We start from the raw sequence: 20,564 nt of genomic DNA on the forward strand, positions 1-20,564 counted from the left end.
AGAGCAGTGGTGGCTGCCCCATCCCTGGAGGGGTTCCAGGCCAGGTTGGATGGGGCTGGAGCCCCTGAGCCAGGGGGAGGTGTCCCTGCCCAGGGCAGGGGTGGCACTGGATGGGCTTTGATGTCCTCCCCCCATCCCGCGGGGCAGCCCGAGCAGGAGCCTCGGGCGGGCGCTGTGCAGGGGTTTCACTCAGCCCGGGGGGCTCCGGGCTGCCTCTCCCCCTCTCCCCCCGCAGCCCTTCTCCGCGCTGGGCGGACACCGCCCCCGCCGCCCAGATTTGGGGATGCTGAAATGCTTTTCCGCAGTGTCACGATTTCCGCTTCCCTCCTTCAGAGAGAGAGAGGAAAACCACCCGCACGGCGGAGCGAGCGGCGATGGAGGATCCCGGGGCCGCCGGCGGGGCCGCGGCGCTGCGCTCGCTGCTGCCGCCCCGGGAGTTCCTGCGGTCCCGCAAGGGGCGGCTGCTGCCCGCGGAGGCGGTAAGGGGGAGCCGCGGGAACCCGCGCGGAGCCGGGGGGGAGGACCTCAAACCCATCGAGTGCCCTGGGCAGGGACACCTCCCCCTGGATCAGGGGCTCCAGCCCCATCCAACCTGGCCTGGAACCCCTCCAGGGATGGGGCAGCCACCACTGCTCTGGGCAACCTGGGCCAGGGCCTCCCCACCCTCACAGCAAAACATTTCTTCCCAAGATCTCATCTCAATCTCCCATCTTTCAGCTTAAAACTGCTTCCCCTCACCCTATCTCTGCCCTCCCCGATCCAGAGCCTCTCCCCAGCTTTCCTGGAGCCCCTTTCAGCACTGGAAGCTGCTCTAAGGTCTCCCCGGAGCCTTCTCTCCAGGATGAACAACCCCAACCCTCTCAGCCTGTCCTGGTACAGGAGCTGCTCCAGCCCTGTATCAATCACCTCCATGTCCTCCTCTGGACCAGCTCTCACAGCTCCATGTCCCTCCTGAGCTGAGGACTCCAGACCTGGACAGCTGAGCTCACAGGAGAGCGGAGCAGAGGGGCAGAACCCCCCGTCCCTTGTCCTGCTGCTCCCACTGCTTTGGATGCAGCTCAGGACACAGCTTTCCGTGCTGTGGGCACACATTGCCTGCTCATGTGAGCAGGATGAGGTTGAGCACCTCATCCACCAGCACCCTAGATCATCTCCACGGCCTCCTCTGGGCTCATCTCACCTCAATATCCCCTCTTTCAGCTTAAAATTGTTCCCCCTCATCCTATCCCTGCACTCCCTGATAGAGTCCCTCCCCAGCTTTCCTGGAGCAGCTGGAAGCTGTTTCAGGGCTGAAAGTTCAGCTGGTTGTGTGCAGGCAGAGCACATTAGGAAACCAAAACACTGATCACGTTAAGCGTCCTGTGCCTTAGGTGTGCTCCATGTTACCCACAACCCCTTTTTGCTTAGGAACAGCTTTGATTTTGTTTTCACCTACTCACAGTGGGAACCCAGTGTCGCTCCCAACCAGATGTGCATGATCTTCTGGTGCCTTGGGAGAGGTGGGAGGGGCAGGACAGCTTGACGCGAGTACGCCAAGACAGACTTTAATCATTAAATTAAAATGTGCAGCATCATACAGGGCATCAAGATCTGTCCTGTGCACTGGGAAAGCCACATTTGTCCCTCACAGAGGGACACGCTCACCCACCACTATGAAGCCAACTGTGAAGGCACCAAACTAATCAGCATTAGAAATGAGCTTAGCCTGGCAACAGAAACACTACTCTTCCAGAAGTACACTGTTTTTCTTTTCATTTAGGTCCCAGTGCTGAGATCTGGGTGGCGGCATTTGATTTTTGGTGTAACGCTTTCTGGTATTTTACTTGTAAAGGCTTAAAGCCCAACAGATGAAACAGTGCCCACCTGTTAGGGATAGAGAAAACTCACCCAGGGGCAGCAGGAATTTGACAGCCAAACATCAATTAAGAGTAAGTTAGTGAATTGAAATTAGATTTTCAACATCATTTACACCAGAATTAACAAAAAAAATCAAAACACTATGTTCTCTGCAATTGTAGCTGGAGTTTTGACAGCCGGTAGTCAATACCAGGACAGCCTAAAGCAGGAGTGAAGAGCACCGAGCACTGTCGGGTCCCTCTGGCTGTGCCCAGAGAAGGGAACAGGGAAATGCAAGAGACGGGGAAGGCAGCGGCAGGAGGAAGCATCGCCATCAGGCTCCCTGTCCAGCCTTGCAAGATCACGAGGCTGTGGGCGCTGCCCTGTGGCAGAGGCAAGGGACCGGCCAGGAGGTGTGAGGCCGCCTTTGAGAGGAAAACTGCTTCGTTCTGGAGAGGAGGAGGCTTTCTGTGGTGGGGAACGTGGGCTGGGCAGCAGCCGGCCACCGGCTGTATTGGCTCCACCAAAACTACTGTAAAAATTCTGGGTACCCCCATCACTACAGCATCCATAGCTCACGAAAACAGACATTTAGAAGACAGCAGTGCCCAAGTAACTTTGCTCCTTTGGCACGTGGGTTTGTTACATACCATAACACGTATTGGCATTTCCTATACGAGCCTACAGCCAGGAAATTGTGACTTTCACAGCGCCTGGCTTTTTAACATCTCTGAATGATGACATACTTGAGGAATACTGTTTTGGTCATGGGATCAGACTCACCCTTTGTTGTCATAGAGAAGCACTGATTACGCCTCCTTGGAGTAATAAAAACTTCTCCGTCTTGACAAAGCGGGGATTTATCCTTTGTAAGGCCACTCAGGGCTTCTCGAGGGTTTGGCTGGCTGAAGGCAGCTCTAAAATCCCATCTGCAGGAAGGCGTTCTGTGCACTCCTCGCGGGCCAGCCCACGTGCTCATGATCTTTCTTGGCACAGAGGAGGCAGCAGGAGTTTCTCTCCAGTTGTCTCAGCTTTGCCAGAAGAAATCCTTGAAGACAACACAGGCCCAGGAATAAATCCAGTCTGTGTACAATTAGTGAAACGCGGTGCCAAATAATTGAAGATCAATCCAAGTTCAATCAATCATAGTTTAAATCTGTTTCATCTTTAGCTTTGTGTTTTGCCTCGAACGTTTGGTTTTTCCTCTTTAACACAGAACTAACGTGGGGTTCGGCGTAAGCGCATGTAAATAATATTCATGGGATACAGTTGCTGAATAGTGACTTTTGTTCAGAAACAAAACAGGGTTCTCAGCATTCGTTACCAAATATCTCAGCAGCTTGGCAAAGTCACAAGAAATGCGCTTTATTTCTCTGTCTTTTAAGTCAGGCAGATGTGGGCGTCTCTGCAGGTAGAGCTCTGTTCTGCTCTCTGTTCAGTTGCAGGAAATGCCAAGTCAGTTCTTTCAACATTCAAAAAGCAAACCACCATATACTGGAAAATACAGTGCCGCCCGAGCAAAGCAGCAGCTTCCAAACATGCCTTGACCAGGGTAGATGGTTATAGGTACTTCTCTTTTTTGATGTGTGGCACAAAGGGAGCAGAGGCTCGCTTCAGCAAATCCCCTCAGCCCAGGGACCGTGCTGGGGGAAGGAACTGCAGTAAAAAGCTTTGCTTTTCCCAGGAGAATTGGCTGGCAAATGATGGGATCAGCTGTAATAAGTTACGGCAGACGGACTCCAAATTTGTAAATGAAGACAAGCGCCACGTTCTCGGAGAAGAGGAAGCTGAGGGGAGACCTCATCGCTCTCTGCAGCTCCCTGAGAGAAGGCTGTGGTGAAGCGGGTGCTGGTCTCTTCTCCCCGGTAACCAGGGATAGGATGAGTGGAAATGGCCTCACGTTGCGCCAGGGAGGTTCAGATTGGATATTAGGAAAAACTTCTTTACTGACAGAGTGGTGAAGCCCTGGCAGAGGCTGCCCAGGGCAGTGGTGGAGTCTCCTTCCCTGGAGGGGTTCAAAAAGTACGTAGATGGGGCACTTTGGAACCTGGTTTAGTAGGCACGGTGGTGCTGGGCTGACGGTTGGACTGGATTATCTCCAACCTTTAATGATTCTGTGATGCAGCCCAGGCTCTTCCCTTCCCTCGTGCTGCCAGGAGTGGCTGGGAGCGCTGGAGCCGCGGCTGCACCAGGAGCGCAGGAGCTCAGTGCTGCCAGTGGGAATTGCTTTGTGCAGACTGAAGGAAACTGCTGTGCCTGCTTTTCAAAAATAACATTTACACACATTTTCACATGAAGGGAGTATGGATCTTGACAATGTTGGGATGTAATTTCCACATCAGCAGATAAATGCACTGTGGGCTACCAGGTCTGAGCATTCTGGTGCCTCATCCAGAACAAGGTAGGCTGGTGATGAAGCTGATTATTGCTAGAAGCTTAATTATAATCTCAAATTTATTCAAAGAAGGAAGTTGCCCCTCCCCTCCTTTTTCTTTTGATCTTTCTGCCTTATTAATTTTTTATTTCGCCTGGGATAGCTAGACAGACACAAAGCAGCAGTAACATCATCTCTCCTGATCTTATTTAGTCTCACTGTCTTGCTCCTCCACTTTCCATTCACCATTCTCTTATCTGTCAGGTTAATTTTCTCTTTCATTTCTCTTTTCTCCCCATACTATTATTTCTTCTGTTTATTTTAACACTCCTCTTAAGCCACTCATTTTTTCTAAATACTCGACTTGCTATCTTGAAGGTCAACATCTCATCCATGCTCTTGTGCGGTCTTGAGATGCATTTTTTCAGTCCTCTCAGCCCTGTTGGAGCCATTTCACAGCCACTTTCCCACCTGTCAACAGAGCTTGTCCAGACAAGGTCCACATTTACACTCCGTGCTGCTCACCCTGCCTGTTTTAGCCAAACTTTTGTGCTAGTCTTGGTGACTCCTGGAACAGACATCTCAGTCCTCAACGCCAGTACGCACTGGCACTACATTTAGGTTTTAATACAAATGCAGTATGAATTTGTCAGGTTGTCCTGTATGTGTCCTGCGGTGACACAGAGGACATAGAAATCATTCTGCCTGTTTTCCTCCTCTTTTCCTGTCTGTTTGCTGTCTTTTCAGTCTTCTCTGAACTGCCGCGTGGAGCGGCGAGTGGAGGGCCCCAGGCCATTGGGGTAGTGTGCAATGGTGTCAGCTGCTTCCCGGCCCCCGCAGCATCCTCACCGGGCTGCGAGGGGGTCTGTTCGCCCTCCACAGAGGATGCGGACACCTTCACGCTCTGCTGGGATCTCAGCACTTCAGCAGCTCCCCCCCTCCCGTAAGGAGCACAGTACTTTCAAACCCGTGTAACTAATGAATTTTTATACCTTAAATTGCAAGCTGGTTATACGATCAAGTATAGCTTCGTAATGCCTGGCCAGTTTAAGAAGCCCAGCAACACGATATTAAGTAATAATTACTTGAAAATCACTTTTTGAAATGCAGTACCCAACAGGTTCCTTTAAAAAAGGAAAAGTAACGTGCAATAGTTCTTTCTCCTTTAAGAGCATTCCCATTCCCACAAAAAATGGTGCTGAATGACAGAGCAGGACTCCTTTTTGCTAGGATTTTTTATAATTCTACCACTGCCAGACTGTGAAAGGATCCTGCTCTGTTCTTTGCCGTATTACAGCTTTCTGCATCCACAGTGAAGGTGGCAACAATCACACTGACCTTGCGACAGCAGCACAGAACAACTCGGACTCCCAGCTGCCAGCAGTGCCAAGGATGTAATCTCAAAGGAAAAAAGGACAACCCTGTGTTAATACAAATGGACAAAACTGATAAAGCAGTGCGTTTTGTTTTATCCCAGAAGCAGGAGGCCTTTCTGAGTCTGCAAGTGCTAAAAATTAACTCACAACTGCACTGATTCTCACAAACTTCCTCTCTTGCTCTTTACTGGGGTATTTTTGGCATGTTAAAAACTGACAAGATCCCACTGCCTGACCTTTCTTGGTAATCATTTTTAAACACACAGCTTCAGAAAAAGAGGTGCAGAAGTCTGAACAAAGAGAAATGGGAAACATCAAAAAGCGGAGAGCTTTGTGGGCTCTTGGCTTCCATGGGGCTCTCCCCAGCTCACCGAGGAGATCTGGCATTAGACGCCACATCAGGGCTGCGACAGAGCTCCAGGCAGACAACAAAAGGCAACCAAAGGACAAGCTGTTGCACCATAGTTGCTCGACAGAGCCCTCAGGCACCTCCTTCTTTTTATTTCTCACGTCTGCTCGCGCCTCCCAGCCTTGCCTCAATGAAGACTGTAGCATCTAAAAATACCGTCCTTCAAACCTTCTTTCTCAAAAGCTGGTCCATGATTTTATAGGCATGTACTTCACGTAAAATCTCCCTCGGGCCTTTCCGTCCCCGAATGCCTCCAGAATGAGGAATGATGCGTCACTGGGGAACAATTACTCCGCCTCATGTGGGATTCTTTCCCTTATTACCATCAATAATCCAGTGACATCAAGGAACCGCTTGCAGATCAAGGGCGTTTGGGTTTTAATATGGCCTTGACGTGCAAGTTCCCTGCATGGAACATGGGATGCTGACAAGCAGAGTCAGGAGTGGCGAGCAGAGTGGCGAGCTTGGGGGACTCCAGCCCACCACTCACAGTGGCTGTAATGCCCAGAGCATCAGTTACTGATGAGCTCCGTTACTGCTCATCGGGGCTTAGGAAGTGGCAGCATGAGACTGGCATCATCCCACCAGAACCCAGGGGTTACCGGTACCTCGGGACTGCTTGTTAAAGCAAGAAAAGATCGAACTGTGTCTCAGTTATAGTCCACAAATGCTGGTGAAGCAGATTCACAAAGCTAAAGCCTGGTCCCTTCTGTTTGTGTTCCATGGGCGTGGGAAGGGAATAGGCGGTATGATAGGAAGGAGGGAGAAGTTCCTGTTTCCTCATAACAGCTTTCAAGCTCTGTTATATCCACTTATTTTCAAACAGTACGTATCACTTTTCATTCCCAGCAATGAAATACCATGTTAAGCATAGGATGCACTGAGTCCCCTCCTCTGTACCAAAACACTAGAGAAGCCTGCAAGAGCCTATGTAAGCAAAAAATAATAGGATAATTAACAACAAATAAGGTAAATATTAACTCTACACAGAACGGAACTCTCTATGTCAGACCAGATCCATTTCTTACAACTCAATGAGACAAAAACAATACAGAGGCATTTTAAGATAAATACAGTATCTTCCCAAGAGCATCACATCCTCTCAAACTTCACCACCCAGTCCGAATGGATCTAAACAATATACTCCAGTTATTGGTGTGCTGGTCCAGAACTGTGTTCCCTCAAAATCAGGCTCAGAATAAAGGCTCATTAATTAAGAAATTATTTCAACAGGATTGAACTGCTTGGTTGCACCCTAAACCTAAGTAGGGTCTTTTGATACATGTATTTGAGGGCTGCCTGACCTCTCATAGGAGTAATTATTAATTCATAATTAATTATAGGAACCTTATTATTCAAGTAAAATGATGATTTTTTGAGGTACAGGCGATTCCCAAGAACACATAGTAGCAGCAAGCAAATAAATCCATAGATTTTAAATTCAGTGAGGCAAACGCATTGATCATCACAGTGCAAGCGCTTCTGCTTGTCAAGAAGCCACATCTGCCTTCAGACATGCCCTTGGGGGGAAAATAACACATCTGTTTTCAACATTATGCGAGTGAGATTGTGCCACATCTTAGCTTTGTCTATAAGGAAATATGGAGATAACACAGATCTATGGGAGTTATCAATCCTATCGCTCTCTGAAACGGCTCTCTACGAGGTCCAACACAAAAGAGACTGACCCTACAGCTGGAGAACCAAGAGTGGGAGGAGGGAGACAGAGACATGGGTACAGAACATGTTCTGACCAGTCACAGCGAGACAAGGCTCAGCTTGATCTCTTTGCTCAATGCAAGTGGGTGAATGTTCGAAGAGAGACGTTTTCTTACCCTTGGGTGGAAAATATTGCTGTGCGAGTGAACAGCATGTTCACACCAAGACACCACACCAGCCCGCAGCGCTTTGTGAAGCAGGTTTTAGCTCATAACAACACCCTGTTCACCAGACCCTGGCTCCCTGCCGTTTCTGCCTCTTCCCAGAGATCCAGTTGGTGCTCAAAGGAACCATTTTTTATCAATGGAAGATGTGAAAGCAAAACTAATGGAGATCCTCCATAGCCTTCTGCAAAGTTATCTGTGGAATTGCTTTGGATGTTGGCAGCGTCGTATGCAGCCAAGTCTCAGCTCAGAAGGGAAGTGCTGTGAAGGCGATTGTAGCTGATTTTCGTAATGTGCTAAATAAAGAGTTACAGGCAGTCTCAGGGTTTTAGTGTCAGACCTCGTACACAGGAAGAGTAGACCAGGGACTTCTAAAAATCACAGAACAATTAATTCTTAGCTCTTTTCTATCCATCAACAGCAGACTTTTTTCCTTCAACCCTAAGAAGATTATAAATGCTGAGTTACTTCAGGCTGTCTGAGCAATGATTTGGATTTCAAACGAGAACTGTCACAGCTGAAAGCTTCGAGCTCTGTTTGCTTGGCAATGGCCCACTCTATTTTCAGAATTACATTGTCAGAACCGTTTACAATCCAGAGCAAATTACTGACTCGGAGAGGTGCAAATCCACCCAGCTCTCTGGAAAGTTGATTTCACACACACTGAAATAGATGCCATGCTTCAAAGCTGCTCAGCTGCCAGAGGCTCTGCTATTCCATGCAAATAATTGGTGTTTTCCCTTTTCTGTAGGTGCTGTCGTTCATCATCTTTATCTGCTATATTGCATCTCTAGCTGCCTCTTTCATGATGGCACCACTCCTAGAGTTTCTGCTGGCGCTGTTTCTTTTCTTTGCCTATGCCTCCAAACTTAATGAGAAGTTTAAAGGAGTCTACTGGCCTTTGACGGTAAGTGAAATGCGCAGTATGAACCCACAGATTTAATTGTAGGGTATGACAGGAGTTAAAGGGATTCTGTGGGAGCCGAGGCTGACTGCGAACAACTTCACCCCCTTATTAGGAACCTGTCCTGATCGCCTCTCATTCAAAAAGCGCTCTTTAATCTACACCATACTACATCCCGTAGCTGTGCTGCTGCTGACACAAAGCATGGTTTTATTAAAGCACAGAATGTATACCTGATTCCAGGCAAATAGGTTAGGGCTGGATCTTCAAAAGCTGGCAACGTCAGCCTAACTCAGTCTGACCACTGCTGGGGTCTTTGTAATATCACCACCCTTACAAGCGGGGAAACTGAGGCACTGCATCATAAGGCATATCCTACTAAAATGTTTTTGGACTCTCAGGTAGGTCCTGTTGAGATGCAGAGTCATACTCACATGCAAACAAACTGACAGCTACTTTTGTTAGGGGGGAAGCCCTGCAAGTCTTGCTGGCAAATGCTTATTCACCTAAAGAATACCACTGGCTGCTCCTTTGGAGGTTTCAGGTTCGCAGTCGCCAGTGGTTACTGCACCCTGGCCACTGGATGTCTCTGTTGCTTCAGGCGTGCACTGGAAAGACAGCATTTGTCTAGCAGTACAAATGCTTATAAAATACGCTAATCCAATCGATTTGGATTCTCTTTTGGTACAGTTTTGCAACAGCTCGTTACAGTGAGATTTGAATTAGAGCTCTCAATGTATAAAAATAACATTAGCAAGGGCCCTGGTGGATAAAGCTATAGCAGTGACTATGACAGTGAGCAAGGCTTTCAGATTGTAATCTCAGTTCCATCCTTTTCCTGCCTTCTGCATGCATCTGATTCCAGGATTCAGACCAAAAAAAGAGCTTCTATATTTATGATGTCCATTACCATAATATACTTCAGCCGGCCTAGAGATAACTGACCTCATGCTGACTGCAGAGGTGTCAAGCTCCTTGTAGGATTTTTGGTTTGGGCAGTATCTTATTCATCCATCTGTTCTAAAAAGGCAGAATATTTAATTGTGAACAGAGGTCAAGATGCTGTTATTCCAACTCACATGATTTACACATGCCCTGGGAATTACAGCTCTTCATTTAACGTATAGTTTAAAGGCACCTTTGCTCCAGCCCATCGCTGTTTGGATTGCAGGGAACGGCCCCTGCCCTGCGGAGCTGTAGTCTCAGCCACAGCAGCACATATTTCGATGAGGATCGTCAGTATGAGGGAGTTGTAAGTATACATACCGAGCAGAAATCATATTTTTAAACACTAAAGAAAGTGCTTAGTTCCTAAATGAGGAGTTCCTGCAAGACGCTGCTCCCCGCAGGAACCGGTACGCTCCTCCAGAGCCTTTGGTAACACAGGAGTTCTGCTTAAAGATGAGACTTTTTAAGGCATTTCAAATGATTCTTCAATTTGCCCTTGCTGCGCTGAGTCAAATGTCACAGAAAGACAGCCCTCTGCAACCTAAGAAAGGCCTGCCCAACATACACAGTTTACAAGCAGGATTTTGACCAGCATCTCTAGAAACAGAAGCCAATGCCAACATTCCGATCATCTCGCATTTAAAAATATTTCCCAGATGAGCAATTCATCTGCTACAAAACGCCAGAGGTTGTCACTCCAGCACCAGGCGAGCCCACCGACACGACGACAAAGGGGGTTAACGGTCATTCCCAAAATCACTTTTGGAGATGTTTGTATGTTGGAATTAAGGAGTAATTCACGAATGCAACACTGCTTATTTTACAGGATTTCTTGCGGTGCGTCACTGCTGCCATTATTTACTTTGCCATTTCAATTGCTGCTGTCTCAAAATACACCGATGGAGCATCGAAAGCAGCAGGAGTAAGTAGACCTGAGCTTTCCGCTTGGCTTTTCTGGTGATCTGTGTACAGTCAGGCTTTCAAAATGAATTAATTCCGGTGTGACCACATTGCAAGTTTCTTCAGTTAACTAACGGAGAATTAGATTTGTCTAAAGCAAGGAAGAAATTGTTGGGTATTTAGAAAAGCAGGTTTTGAATCAACGAAGAGTTTTACCATCCTAACAGCACTGCTCAGCGCTAACTGTTCCACTTAGGGAAGGCATCTATTCTGCTTCTTTATTTCATCAGCTGTACAGGGAAGGTAAACTCCATTCCCACAAAGAACATCCAGATCCTTGAATGGAGAGAATAACAATAATATTAAAGGAAACCAGGCCTGTAATTACTAAGGACAGTCTAAATTAAGTAATTTCAACCTCATGCCCCTACTGCATAATTTTACTTGGATGAGTTGAAACAAGAGCAGTGTCATTTTAGCCTCCAGTATATGGACTGCCCAGAAGAGAGCTTTTGTCGTCAGCATTTTGTGTTCAGAAATAAGATACAGCCTCACCATCTGCAACTCAGCTCTAAGCATCAATAATATATGCAGCAGAAATAAAATTTGCATAATGATTTTACAAGGGAAGAACAAGGTGCAGTAGAGCTAGCCAACAGCCCTTCCCAGACCATCCCATCATACTCAATTTCAAAACAAAGGCCTTGGTTTAATCTTTGTCTCTCTGTTCAGACACGCAGCAACGCAACAGCATTTACAGCATTCAGCTTCTCCAACTGAAAACCAGCTTGTTCTTGCCACACTGCTGCTGCTTTGACACTGAATAGGTAACTTCAGGATCTTATCTCAGTCTAGTCCACTCTGCAATAGACCCATCTCCTTGCAAACCAGTAGCAAATTATTTGGAGAGCAATTAAGGTGATTTCTAGGTGACCGGGGAGGCCCTGGGGTAGTGGAGGTGCTCATTACCTTCTTTTGCCCCTCCCAGCACAGAGCAACGCTGATGCTCAGAACGTGCCCTTAGCCAGAGAGCAGCGTAGCGTAGGGAAGGGCTGAGCACCATCTGACAGAGCAGCTGCAGGGATCACTACTCAGGAGTCCAAATGAGCTGTAATGTAGTTGGTGCCAATGGGTCAGGGATGTTTCCCTGCCCCGTCTTTTCAGAAAGGCACAGCCCAAACAAATCAAGCCCAGGTTTTCTTTATGAATTTTTCCTCTGTTGATTATTGTGGTTTGTCATTGGTGGATGCAAACAGCTGTTAATGAGTATGATTTTGCCACGTTAGGTGTTTGGATTTATAGCCACGATAGTGTACGCCATTGATTTCTACATAACCTTCAATGACCTGGTGGCTTTCCTCAAGCAAGGCAGTTCCGAGGCCCCTGAACAGCGCAAGTCAGAAGGTAGGTAAAATTCCCCAGTGGGGCTGTACAAGCGTGTAACATGAGATGTTCTTCTCCATTTCACCCTTCACAGGAGCAAGAGCTCTCACAGAGTACTAACAGCTTCTCTCCTTGGCTACCACGGGTTTGAATGCCACAGTTATGCTGAATTATGAAGCTAGTTCATCTTAAAGTGCAACAACTAGAATTTCAGTGATTTATAAAGATAAATAGCAAGCCAAGAATGGGAAGTTGTCGCTGTTGAGACACGACACGGTGATGTGGAAGCAAGTTTCTTTATTGAAGTTACAGGGCTGGCCAGCCTCGGCTTGATCTTACGCGTGCCTCTTATACCCTTGATTAACACACGCATCTCCGCATGATTGGATTAGCTTATACATAAACAATCTGTGAATGGATGGTACTGCTTTCATGCATGGTCCTATATTGTCTGCCCACTTCCCGCCCCATGATCTCCTTCTGGGTGCATTAATCAGGGGTCCTCAGCCCGCTGTGGACCCCATAGGAAGTTTCTCAGAGTTTTGCACCATTTAACTTTGAAAGGACCCAAATCGAATTACAGAAATGGTTGTGTAGCACAGATTTTTTTTCCTACCATCAAGATGCCTTACTTTAAAAATCAAAAAATCATAGAATGATTTGGGTTGGAAGGGATCTCATCCAGTTCCACCTCTGCCATGGGCAGGGACACCTCCCACTGGATCAGGTTGCCCAAAGCCCCATCCAACCTGGCCTGGAACCCCTCCAGGGATGGGGCAGCCACCACTGCTCTGGGCAACCTGGGCCAGGGCCTCCCCATCCTCACAGGAAAACATTTCTTCCTAAAATCTCATCTCAGTCTTCCCTCTTTCAGCTAAAAACCATTGCCCCTCATCCTATCTCTGCACTCCCTGATCAAGAGCCTCTCCCCAGCTTTCAACAACTGAAACAAACTATTTAAACAAACATCACTTTTTTTCTATCACTCCATAATTAACAACCATTACTCCACAGTCTTTTTATCCAGTAGCACTTTTCTCTTTATCATCTCCTTATCACAACTACCTCTTCCTCGGGGTCAAGCTTTGACTGTCTGTAGGCAAATGCCCTTGATATCCAAGGGCCACACAGCACTAAATTAACAGGATTGTTATCAAATTTCTCTCTAACGTAGGAGGTGCACTACACCTCGGATCATAGATAAAGAGGGACCTGCTGTTGGGAGATCAAACCCCTTTCAAGTCAGGACACAGGTAGATATTTTCCAGTACTCAGGAGCCCAAATCAGGTCTCAGGTGCCTGTGACACAACTCATTGCAGTGACACGGATGACAAAAACTGCTCTGCACTAAATACCAAAAGTATCCGCAAACCCACAAAACCACCCCACACAAACCCCAAATCCACAAAACCCTGAAAAACACACACGCAAGAGGTGTACAGAATCCTAGAAGGTATATAGTAATGCTGACAGTCTCTTCTAGGTGTTTTTAGAGAATATTAAATGATTTACAAGCTCTAGGCCACAAGAAACAAAGAAAAGAATTAAAGGAACAGATCATAGGGAACAGGCTGACTGAAAGCTCCTTATCCCCACAAAGTGAACTGACCTCACTGAGAAGATCAGGTAACAAGGGTACAAAATTAGGCTACAGATTAGATCTCCTTTCCCTGGTGATGGAAAAAGAAATACATTAACTTACAAATGCGCAGACACGCAGCTTCGCGTCAATGATTTGAGCAAGAAGGGTTCTGCCCTGCAGCGCTGCTCCTCCAGCACCAAACTCATGCTCACGCTGGGGCTCCCAACTGCCAAGGCCAGGAATCCCTGCTGCCTTGCAAGCTGAGTCTCAAGCTTGGGCAAGCTGTACCTCTGCAAGTCCACTGGGATTTCTTAATGTCTTAACACTTCTGGTTTTCAGATAGGTTTAAGTGGCAGCGCATAACTGTGACCCACAGCAAGCAGCAGTTCTAGCACAGGCAGCGTCCCTTCAGCAGCCTTCCTGGTGGTGGTCGTGCCCCCAGTAACCTCGCTGAAACTTCACTTGAGCTGTTATTTATGTTGCAGTGGTCTAAGCACCTCCACAGCATTTCTCAAGTCCTTTGAAACACCGTTTAAAGCTCCGTCATGTTAGAACGGTCATTTTACAAGCCTTTTCGGAACTATGCCCCATCCTTGGAAGCAGACACCTGCCCAAGAGCAGCAGATCTCTCAGCTAATGCTGATGCAAGGATTCGCGGTTTGCATTCTTACTGTTGTTCCTTGTTTTAAATTTCAGATGAAAACTCAGATTCTGACTCGGACTGAAGGATCGAACACCAACCAAACGTGAAGGCAAGATGATCAAGCACTTTCCCCTTTGCTGAACGCACTGCCAACTGAAGTATCTCCTTATTTCAGCATCGGTATCCTCTTTCCACCCCACTGTTTGTGGAATCACCAAAGCTCTGATAGGGCAGTGATGTGGAAAAGGAGACTATTCCCAAAGCCATTAGACACTCCTTCAGAACTACAAATTTTACAGTAGTTTAACCTGCCACAGACATCAGTCTCCAAACAACGCATCTCAGTTCGCTGTTGCCCCTCCATTACTCAGCACCACAATGTACAGAGAAAATGGGAACGTAGTATTTTAAACATATAAGTGGAGCTTTTAATACGCTTTCTTAATTCCAAATCTTTTTAACATTTAATAGCTTTTATACTTCTTTCTGTGCCAAAGAAGAGGCTCAGAATGCCTCTACTTTATTTGTATTTTTCTTGATTAACTAACAGTATTTCTTTATTTGAAGTGTGAGTATCCCACTATCTCAGGCACTGAAGGCGTAGATCACAGTCAACACGTTGGTTTCAATATCTATCTACTACCTGTCTGTGACAAGAGAAAGTGGCAACTGGAAATCTGCAGCAAGAACAAACCTCAATGCAGAATACAGTCGAGCCGCAGGGTAGGCAGCTCATCAAATATTGAGTATCACTTTTTTAAGCTGCTTGAATGGGGTCACATCCCATTTTCTGCAATTTCACTGGATACGAGGTATAGCAGATGAGGCATTGTCTTACCAGCCCCTTCCTACCCTTCGCCTGGAAGCCTTCATGCGTGTTTGCACGTATGCGTAAGGGAGGTTTGCCAAACACCATCCAACAGCATCTGCCTATCGAAGCCCACAGGTATTTGTGTGCGAGATAGCACTGATCTCACGCTCTGGGTTGCGAACACCGGTCCTCCCCTGAGCAGCACCGCTGGGCTTCGTCCCCTGGGTTTGCAAAACAGGCGCTGTTTTCTGTAATACTCAGGATATCTGGGCCCCAGGAGGGCAATACATCCTTCCCACTGTGAAACGGCAACAACCCAGCCTCCAAACCAAAGAATGTCTGCAGTGAAATCCATTTTCCCAACCCCCTTTTTTTGGTGATGTTTGGTTTGGGTTGGGGTTTTTTTTATCCCTGGAAGGACACAATTTATCTCATGGTCCGATATTCCAGGGAAAAAGCTTTCTAACGTTACAAGAAGGTATTTTCATCATTAGCACAACCTACCTTGAACTATTTTGTGTCCACCTATAAATGCGTGCTGCTTGGCAAAGGCGTGGCACCCGCCTTGTGTGCGGCACCAGACAGGTCGACTTCAAAGAAACCTGTACACGTCTTTTAAAAATTAATAGTAACAGAACAGGTGGCCTTAACAAAAAGTAATTAAAATGAGAGTAGATGGTACTAACAGAGTAAATGAAAAACAGGGATAAAACAATAAAAGCAGATTTCTTTTGGAACAAAATCACTGCTTGGGTTCCAATTCCCTGCTGGCAGCTGGCTGCTGACGGGCAGGAACACGGTACCTAACAGCGAGCAGGGGCTTGGGAAGGTGCTGGCCGTACGCAGAGCTGTCTGACAGGCAGCTCCTCACCTCCTGTTTCCAGACCACTGCATAAAAGCAAAACAAATGGTTGCTTCCAAATGTGAACAAGTAATCTTTGCTTTTATGAGCAAAAGCTCTTTGAGCCTTTTCTGGTATGAAATACCACATTTTTTTTCTTTTCTATTGTCATATTTTACACTGTGATGTCGCGGGACCTGGGCTCATTTTTTATATCCGATTGTTTTGTATTTCTCTTTTTTTTTTAATTAAAAACTGTACTGCATGTCACAGCTGGAAACCAGATCATGGTAATATTTAGAAACCATGCTGGATTAAACCTCTTTTAATGGAAGCGTTGGGTGTCTTTACTTATTTTAAGGCCTGGACTTATGTCCTTGCCTCAGACCAGCGAGAGTAGTGGTGTTTCAAGAAATTCCATTGGGGAGGACACTGTGTGCTGGGGAGGCGACAACCACGCAGAGCCAGCACCGGAGACCACTCACTCACGCTTACACATCTGGGAAGGAGAAACTTCATCTTCGGCACATAAGCATGAAAGGATTTAACCAAGAATTAGTTTTAGCGCATTTAGTAGATGCTGGGGATTCTGTGCTCTTAATTGCCAACCAATAACCTCGTAAACAATCACCCCTTTGGATTTACCCTTCATGGACAAGTTATAACTTGAAACCTGCTCAGGTTTCTTGTTGATTTTTTCACTGTGGAATACTCCTAACATCAACAGGAGAAGCAACCAAAATTTCTCATTAGTTGTTTCAGGACTACATTAGCAGGTATGCAACGAACTGCCTGCCCAGAGCATTTCATTGTTAGCACTCAAGTATTTGATGATTACACTTACTTCTAAGCAGTTTGCTCCCAGGGTCAAGCACTCATGTAAAAATTCCAGCCTTTCATTTAACAAGAGATTCCCATGATTGAAATAAAATACACTTCTGCATTTTATCAATATCATGTCAGGAAAGAGAATTCAATTAAAAATTACTTTAAAGCCAATCCTCACTGGGGCAGCCAGGGGAGCTGACTCAGTCTTTTGTTCCTCTCCTGGCAGCAATACTGCACTAAGCTCAGAGCCAGGGCAGAGGAAAAGACTGGTTGGCTTTTTTGTTTGCTCGCTTGCTTGTTTTAACTCAAGTGACAAGATCAAAATAGTGGGAGCACTGGTTTCTCTGCAATTCAGGATTGGTGACACAAGCGTCCTGTTACACCTGCAGCACAGAGGCCTCACTGAAGTTCTTCTGTCACTGTACCAGCAGGGTCATAATCAAACGTCTCTTTTCCATCACAACATCATTCTTGTTCCAAACAGGAGCCATTTCCAAAACCCTTACGGGCTGAGTATGTGAGTTCATTACAGCCAGAGCCCAACCATTCCTACTGGAATTCCTGTGCTGTTTGAACAGCACTCAGCAGCAGGCAGACCTAAGGAGATATAAGAGTTTCCAACACCAAGTGTGGAACAAATCTGAGTAGAAACGATGCAAGAAGTCTTCTAGTATTAACACTGCGAATCAAAGTCACTAGCAGGAAGGCAAAACAATCAGCTGCCATCGCAGGCAAACAACTTCATACAGCGCTCACACCCTTGGAAGGTCTCTCTCCCACCTTCTCCTGTCAAAAAGCTTTTATACTTATCTGTGGGAGATTTGTTCAGCCTTGTGTGGCCATCTTGGACAGGAAACCTTTCCAAGCAGCCGTTTTAGATTCCCACTGAAATCAAGAGGCTCGGCTGTCCTTTTAACACTTTGTCTATTACTCCACTTAATTTCGCTTTTCACCTGATACAGCTCCAAGTCTTACATTTCCAGCTGACAAAGCAATTTCCAAGATCCTAAAGGAAAAGCAGTGCATCTCAGCCTATGTGGTGTTTGAGAAGAACAGCATGCTGGAAAGCAGAAGACAACTTAATGCTCTGCATAGCAGGCAGATGTTTTTCATTCATTATGCTTCTGTTAAATGTTCATTGTACACATTTCTAAGCCTGGATTTTATAGCTGCATCCTCCCCTGCTAGGAGACCAGCAGCCTGTATCATTAAGTGTGTACTGCTAACCAAACACTAATGGTGCGTGTTTCCGACTTCCAAAATGCACAAATAAATGAGAAAATATGCATATTGCTACTAGGCTGAGCTACACCTCATAGCAGGGAGCTTGCAACCCACCTTGTAAGAGAGAAAAAATAATTAATGAAGTGGCTTGATTACAAAGACCAGGAACCAAAGTGCCCCAAAGAGCAAGATACGCATCGCCTTGTGTTTTACATTTGCCTGTAACCATCCTTTAATCCTTTCCTGAGCACGGAGAGAGAAAGAGAGCAAGAACACAACAAGGAAGCAGGAAATTTAGAAGCTTGGAGAATGCAAATCTTGGTTATAAGGTATCTGAGACACCTTTTTGCATGGAGGATTGTTTAATGGTAGGATGGAGACTCCAGCTCTTGATTTTCTTCTAAGTAAAGAAGACCATATCAAAAAACCCTCACTGTAAAATAGATTCCTCCTTTGTGGGAAGAACTGACAGGACTCTGAATGTTTCGCAAAACTCCTAGGGCAAAAGGCAGAACATCGCTACTCAGAAAATATAAGTGTATTTTTATTAAAAAAAAATTAAATATCTATTTTTCAATCTATTTCCTTGAAAAAGAAAACAGCAATCCCGGTATTAATTTTGGCCAAGTAATATCTGTGCTTTTGGTTTGTACATTTGTGATGCTGTGTATCACATTTTGTTAGCCTGATACATTAAATAAGAAATCAGTTGTAGTCTGCCCAGGAGACTGACGAAGATTCAGCATTTAAGTTAGAAAGAATAAACCTTTTTTTGTTTAGTTTTTTTATTCAACAGCTGACAAAACTTCTTTTGCCCAAGGAGCACCCCAGCTAACATCATCAGGAGCAATGTGGCATTAAGTCCAGCACTTTATCTCTTTGTTTTTAAAGAGCATCAATTTCATTGAGGCCTGATCTCTAAACAGGTCTGATCAACGCAACACAACCCTGGGTTACAATTCGCCACTGCTGATAACCCCACACAGGCAAAATGAACCAGCTCACCTTCTAGCAGAGTCGTACAAGCACATGATTTCCTCAGGGAACACTTCTGGAGAAGCTCAATCGTACCAACACCTCCAATCACCTCTGCACTGCATGTTATCCCTAAGCAGTGTCTTAAAAGCATCATCCGTATTCTCAAATCTTCCCCCAACAATCATTGAACCATCCATACGTTTCCTCAGTTCTTACTGTTTTTGACTCAGTGCTTTCACCTCACACCTAAAGCACCTGGACACCAAAAATACCAATTGCATCAAGGTAGGGCGTGCAGCCGACAGCCCCTGAGACGCCAGAGCGTTACCTGTTCACTCTGGCATTTCAGGTCCAAGACTGCTTTTCGGTCCAGAAGATGATGCAGCCAACCACAAGATACAGCGTTTCGGCCCATTCCAATGTAGCAGGCAGAGAAACCTCCACAAAAGCAATCCCACCATAACCGCTTCAGCAATAAAGCAGTTCCGTGTGCTTTCTGCTACGCCTAATCTCTTATCATGGACTTATATATAGCTTTTCCTTAACTCCTGCACATCTGAGGTTTATTTTGTCAGAGCTGGGTTCACAAACATCTTGGACGGGATTGGTTTGTTTGATGCTGAACTCCTACGCCGTTGCCTTGAAAAGGAAGTGCATGTAAGCAACTGCTGTTACTGGATTATCAACTCATCAACCACAATGCTCAGCATACTGAGCTTATATTTTGCCATTACAGATGAAGACAATGTTTTATACTTTAATATCTCCATTTATTAAACAGGAAGTCCTTCACAAATGATTCCATACTAGATTGATCAAGATAAGTGTTAGAAAACTACCATTTTCCCTACATAAAAAAATACAGACTTTTACCACTATGAAGACACGAAGAGTACCATGAAAATCCAGAGAGCTCAAACCTTCAAATATCAGGAAGAAAAAGACAGAAAGACAACTAATTAAAAAAAATTTACAAAAAGTATTGTGCCCATATACAAAAGATCGGAACAGCAAAATGACATTTAAAACCGATAAATACACCATTTAAATTATGCAATATCAGTATGGATTTTATAAACAAGACTGCTTTCTGTATTGCAAGACATTACAATTCCTCAGATTGTGGTTTTTTTTGTTTAGCATAAAAACCAACAGAAAAGAAGCACACATTGAAAACTCATTACTGGTGTAAAAATGAATTGGAGGTTATGTTTTCTTGTGTATCGACCTTGCCTTTGAAACTGGTCAAGGATTAACAACGTGGCTCACACATATCTGGAAAATGCCACACTTACACGTGTAATCTACAGCTCCCGATGCCGAGGGGACAGTGACAGGTACTGCACCAGAAAGCGTCTGTGCTATCAGCTGGGCCCCTGCGCAGCACGAGAACTTCAACAACACTTACCAAAAACATTTGAAATTCCTTCAAGGCCGTAAATTGTCTCTACATGAACGTGTACTGACTGGTGATATTGTTCAATCCTTGATCAGGATTTGGTGATAAACAGGTACCTGATCTGCAGTCTCCTAAGTCAATGGGGAACTTTGCCTGAGTAAGGACAACAGAGTCAGGATCGGCATTTGCACAGAGTACGCTTGGAAGATTTTCCTTGGCAAAACATTACAGTTTTTCTTACTTC

At 45.7% G+C, this 20,564-nt stretch overlaps 1 protein-coding gene across 1 annotated transcript; it reads left to right on the forward strand.

Annotated features, from left to right (window-relative positions):
- The first annotated feature begins 295 nt into the window (after positions 1–295).
- CMTM3 (CKLF like MARVEL transmembrane domain containing 3) lies at positions 296–20,561 on the forward strand. Its single transcript, XM_009569944.2, has 5 exons — positions 296–479; positions 8,630–8,785; positions 10,557–10,652; positions 11,917–12,034; positions 14,293–20,561. Exons 1-5 carry the CDS (start codon positions 375–377, stop codon positions 14,319–14,321), a joined length of 504 nt encoding a protein of 167 aa, XP_009568239.1. The 5' UTR covers positions 296–374; the 3' UTR covers positions 14,322–20,561.
- The last annotated feature ends 3 nt before the right edge of the window (positions 20,562–20,564 follow it).

Source organism: Cuculus canorus, chromosome 13 (assembly GCF_017976375.1).
Source record: "Cuculus canorus isolate bCucCan1 chromosome 13, bCucCan1.pri, whole genome shotgun sequence".
NCBI classification, from domain to species: Eukaryota; Metazoa; Chordata; class Aves; order Cuculiformes; family Cuculidae; genus Cuculus; species Cuculus canorus.

Excerpts from the sequence above, each read along its gene's own strand:
- CMTM3 (XM_009569944.2), top strand. The coding sequence starts at position 375 with ATGGAGGATCCCGGGGCCGCCGGCGGGGCCGCGGCGCTGCGCTCGCTG. Across the intron at positions 480-8,629 it reads GGCTGCTGCCCGCGGAGGCG|GTGCTGTCGTTCATCATCTT; the intron begins GTAAGGGGGAGC and ends CCTTTTCTGTAG. Across the intron at positions 8,786-10,556 it reads GAGTCTACTGGCCTTTGACG|GATTTCTTGCGGTGCGTCAC; the intron begins GTAAGTGAAATG and ends CTTATTTTACAG.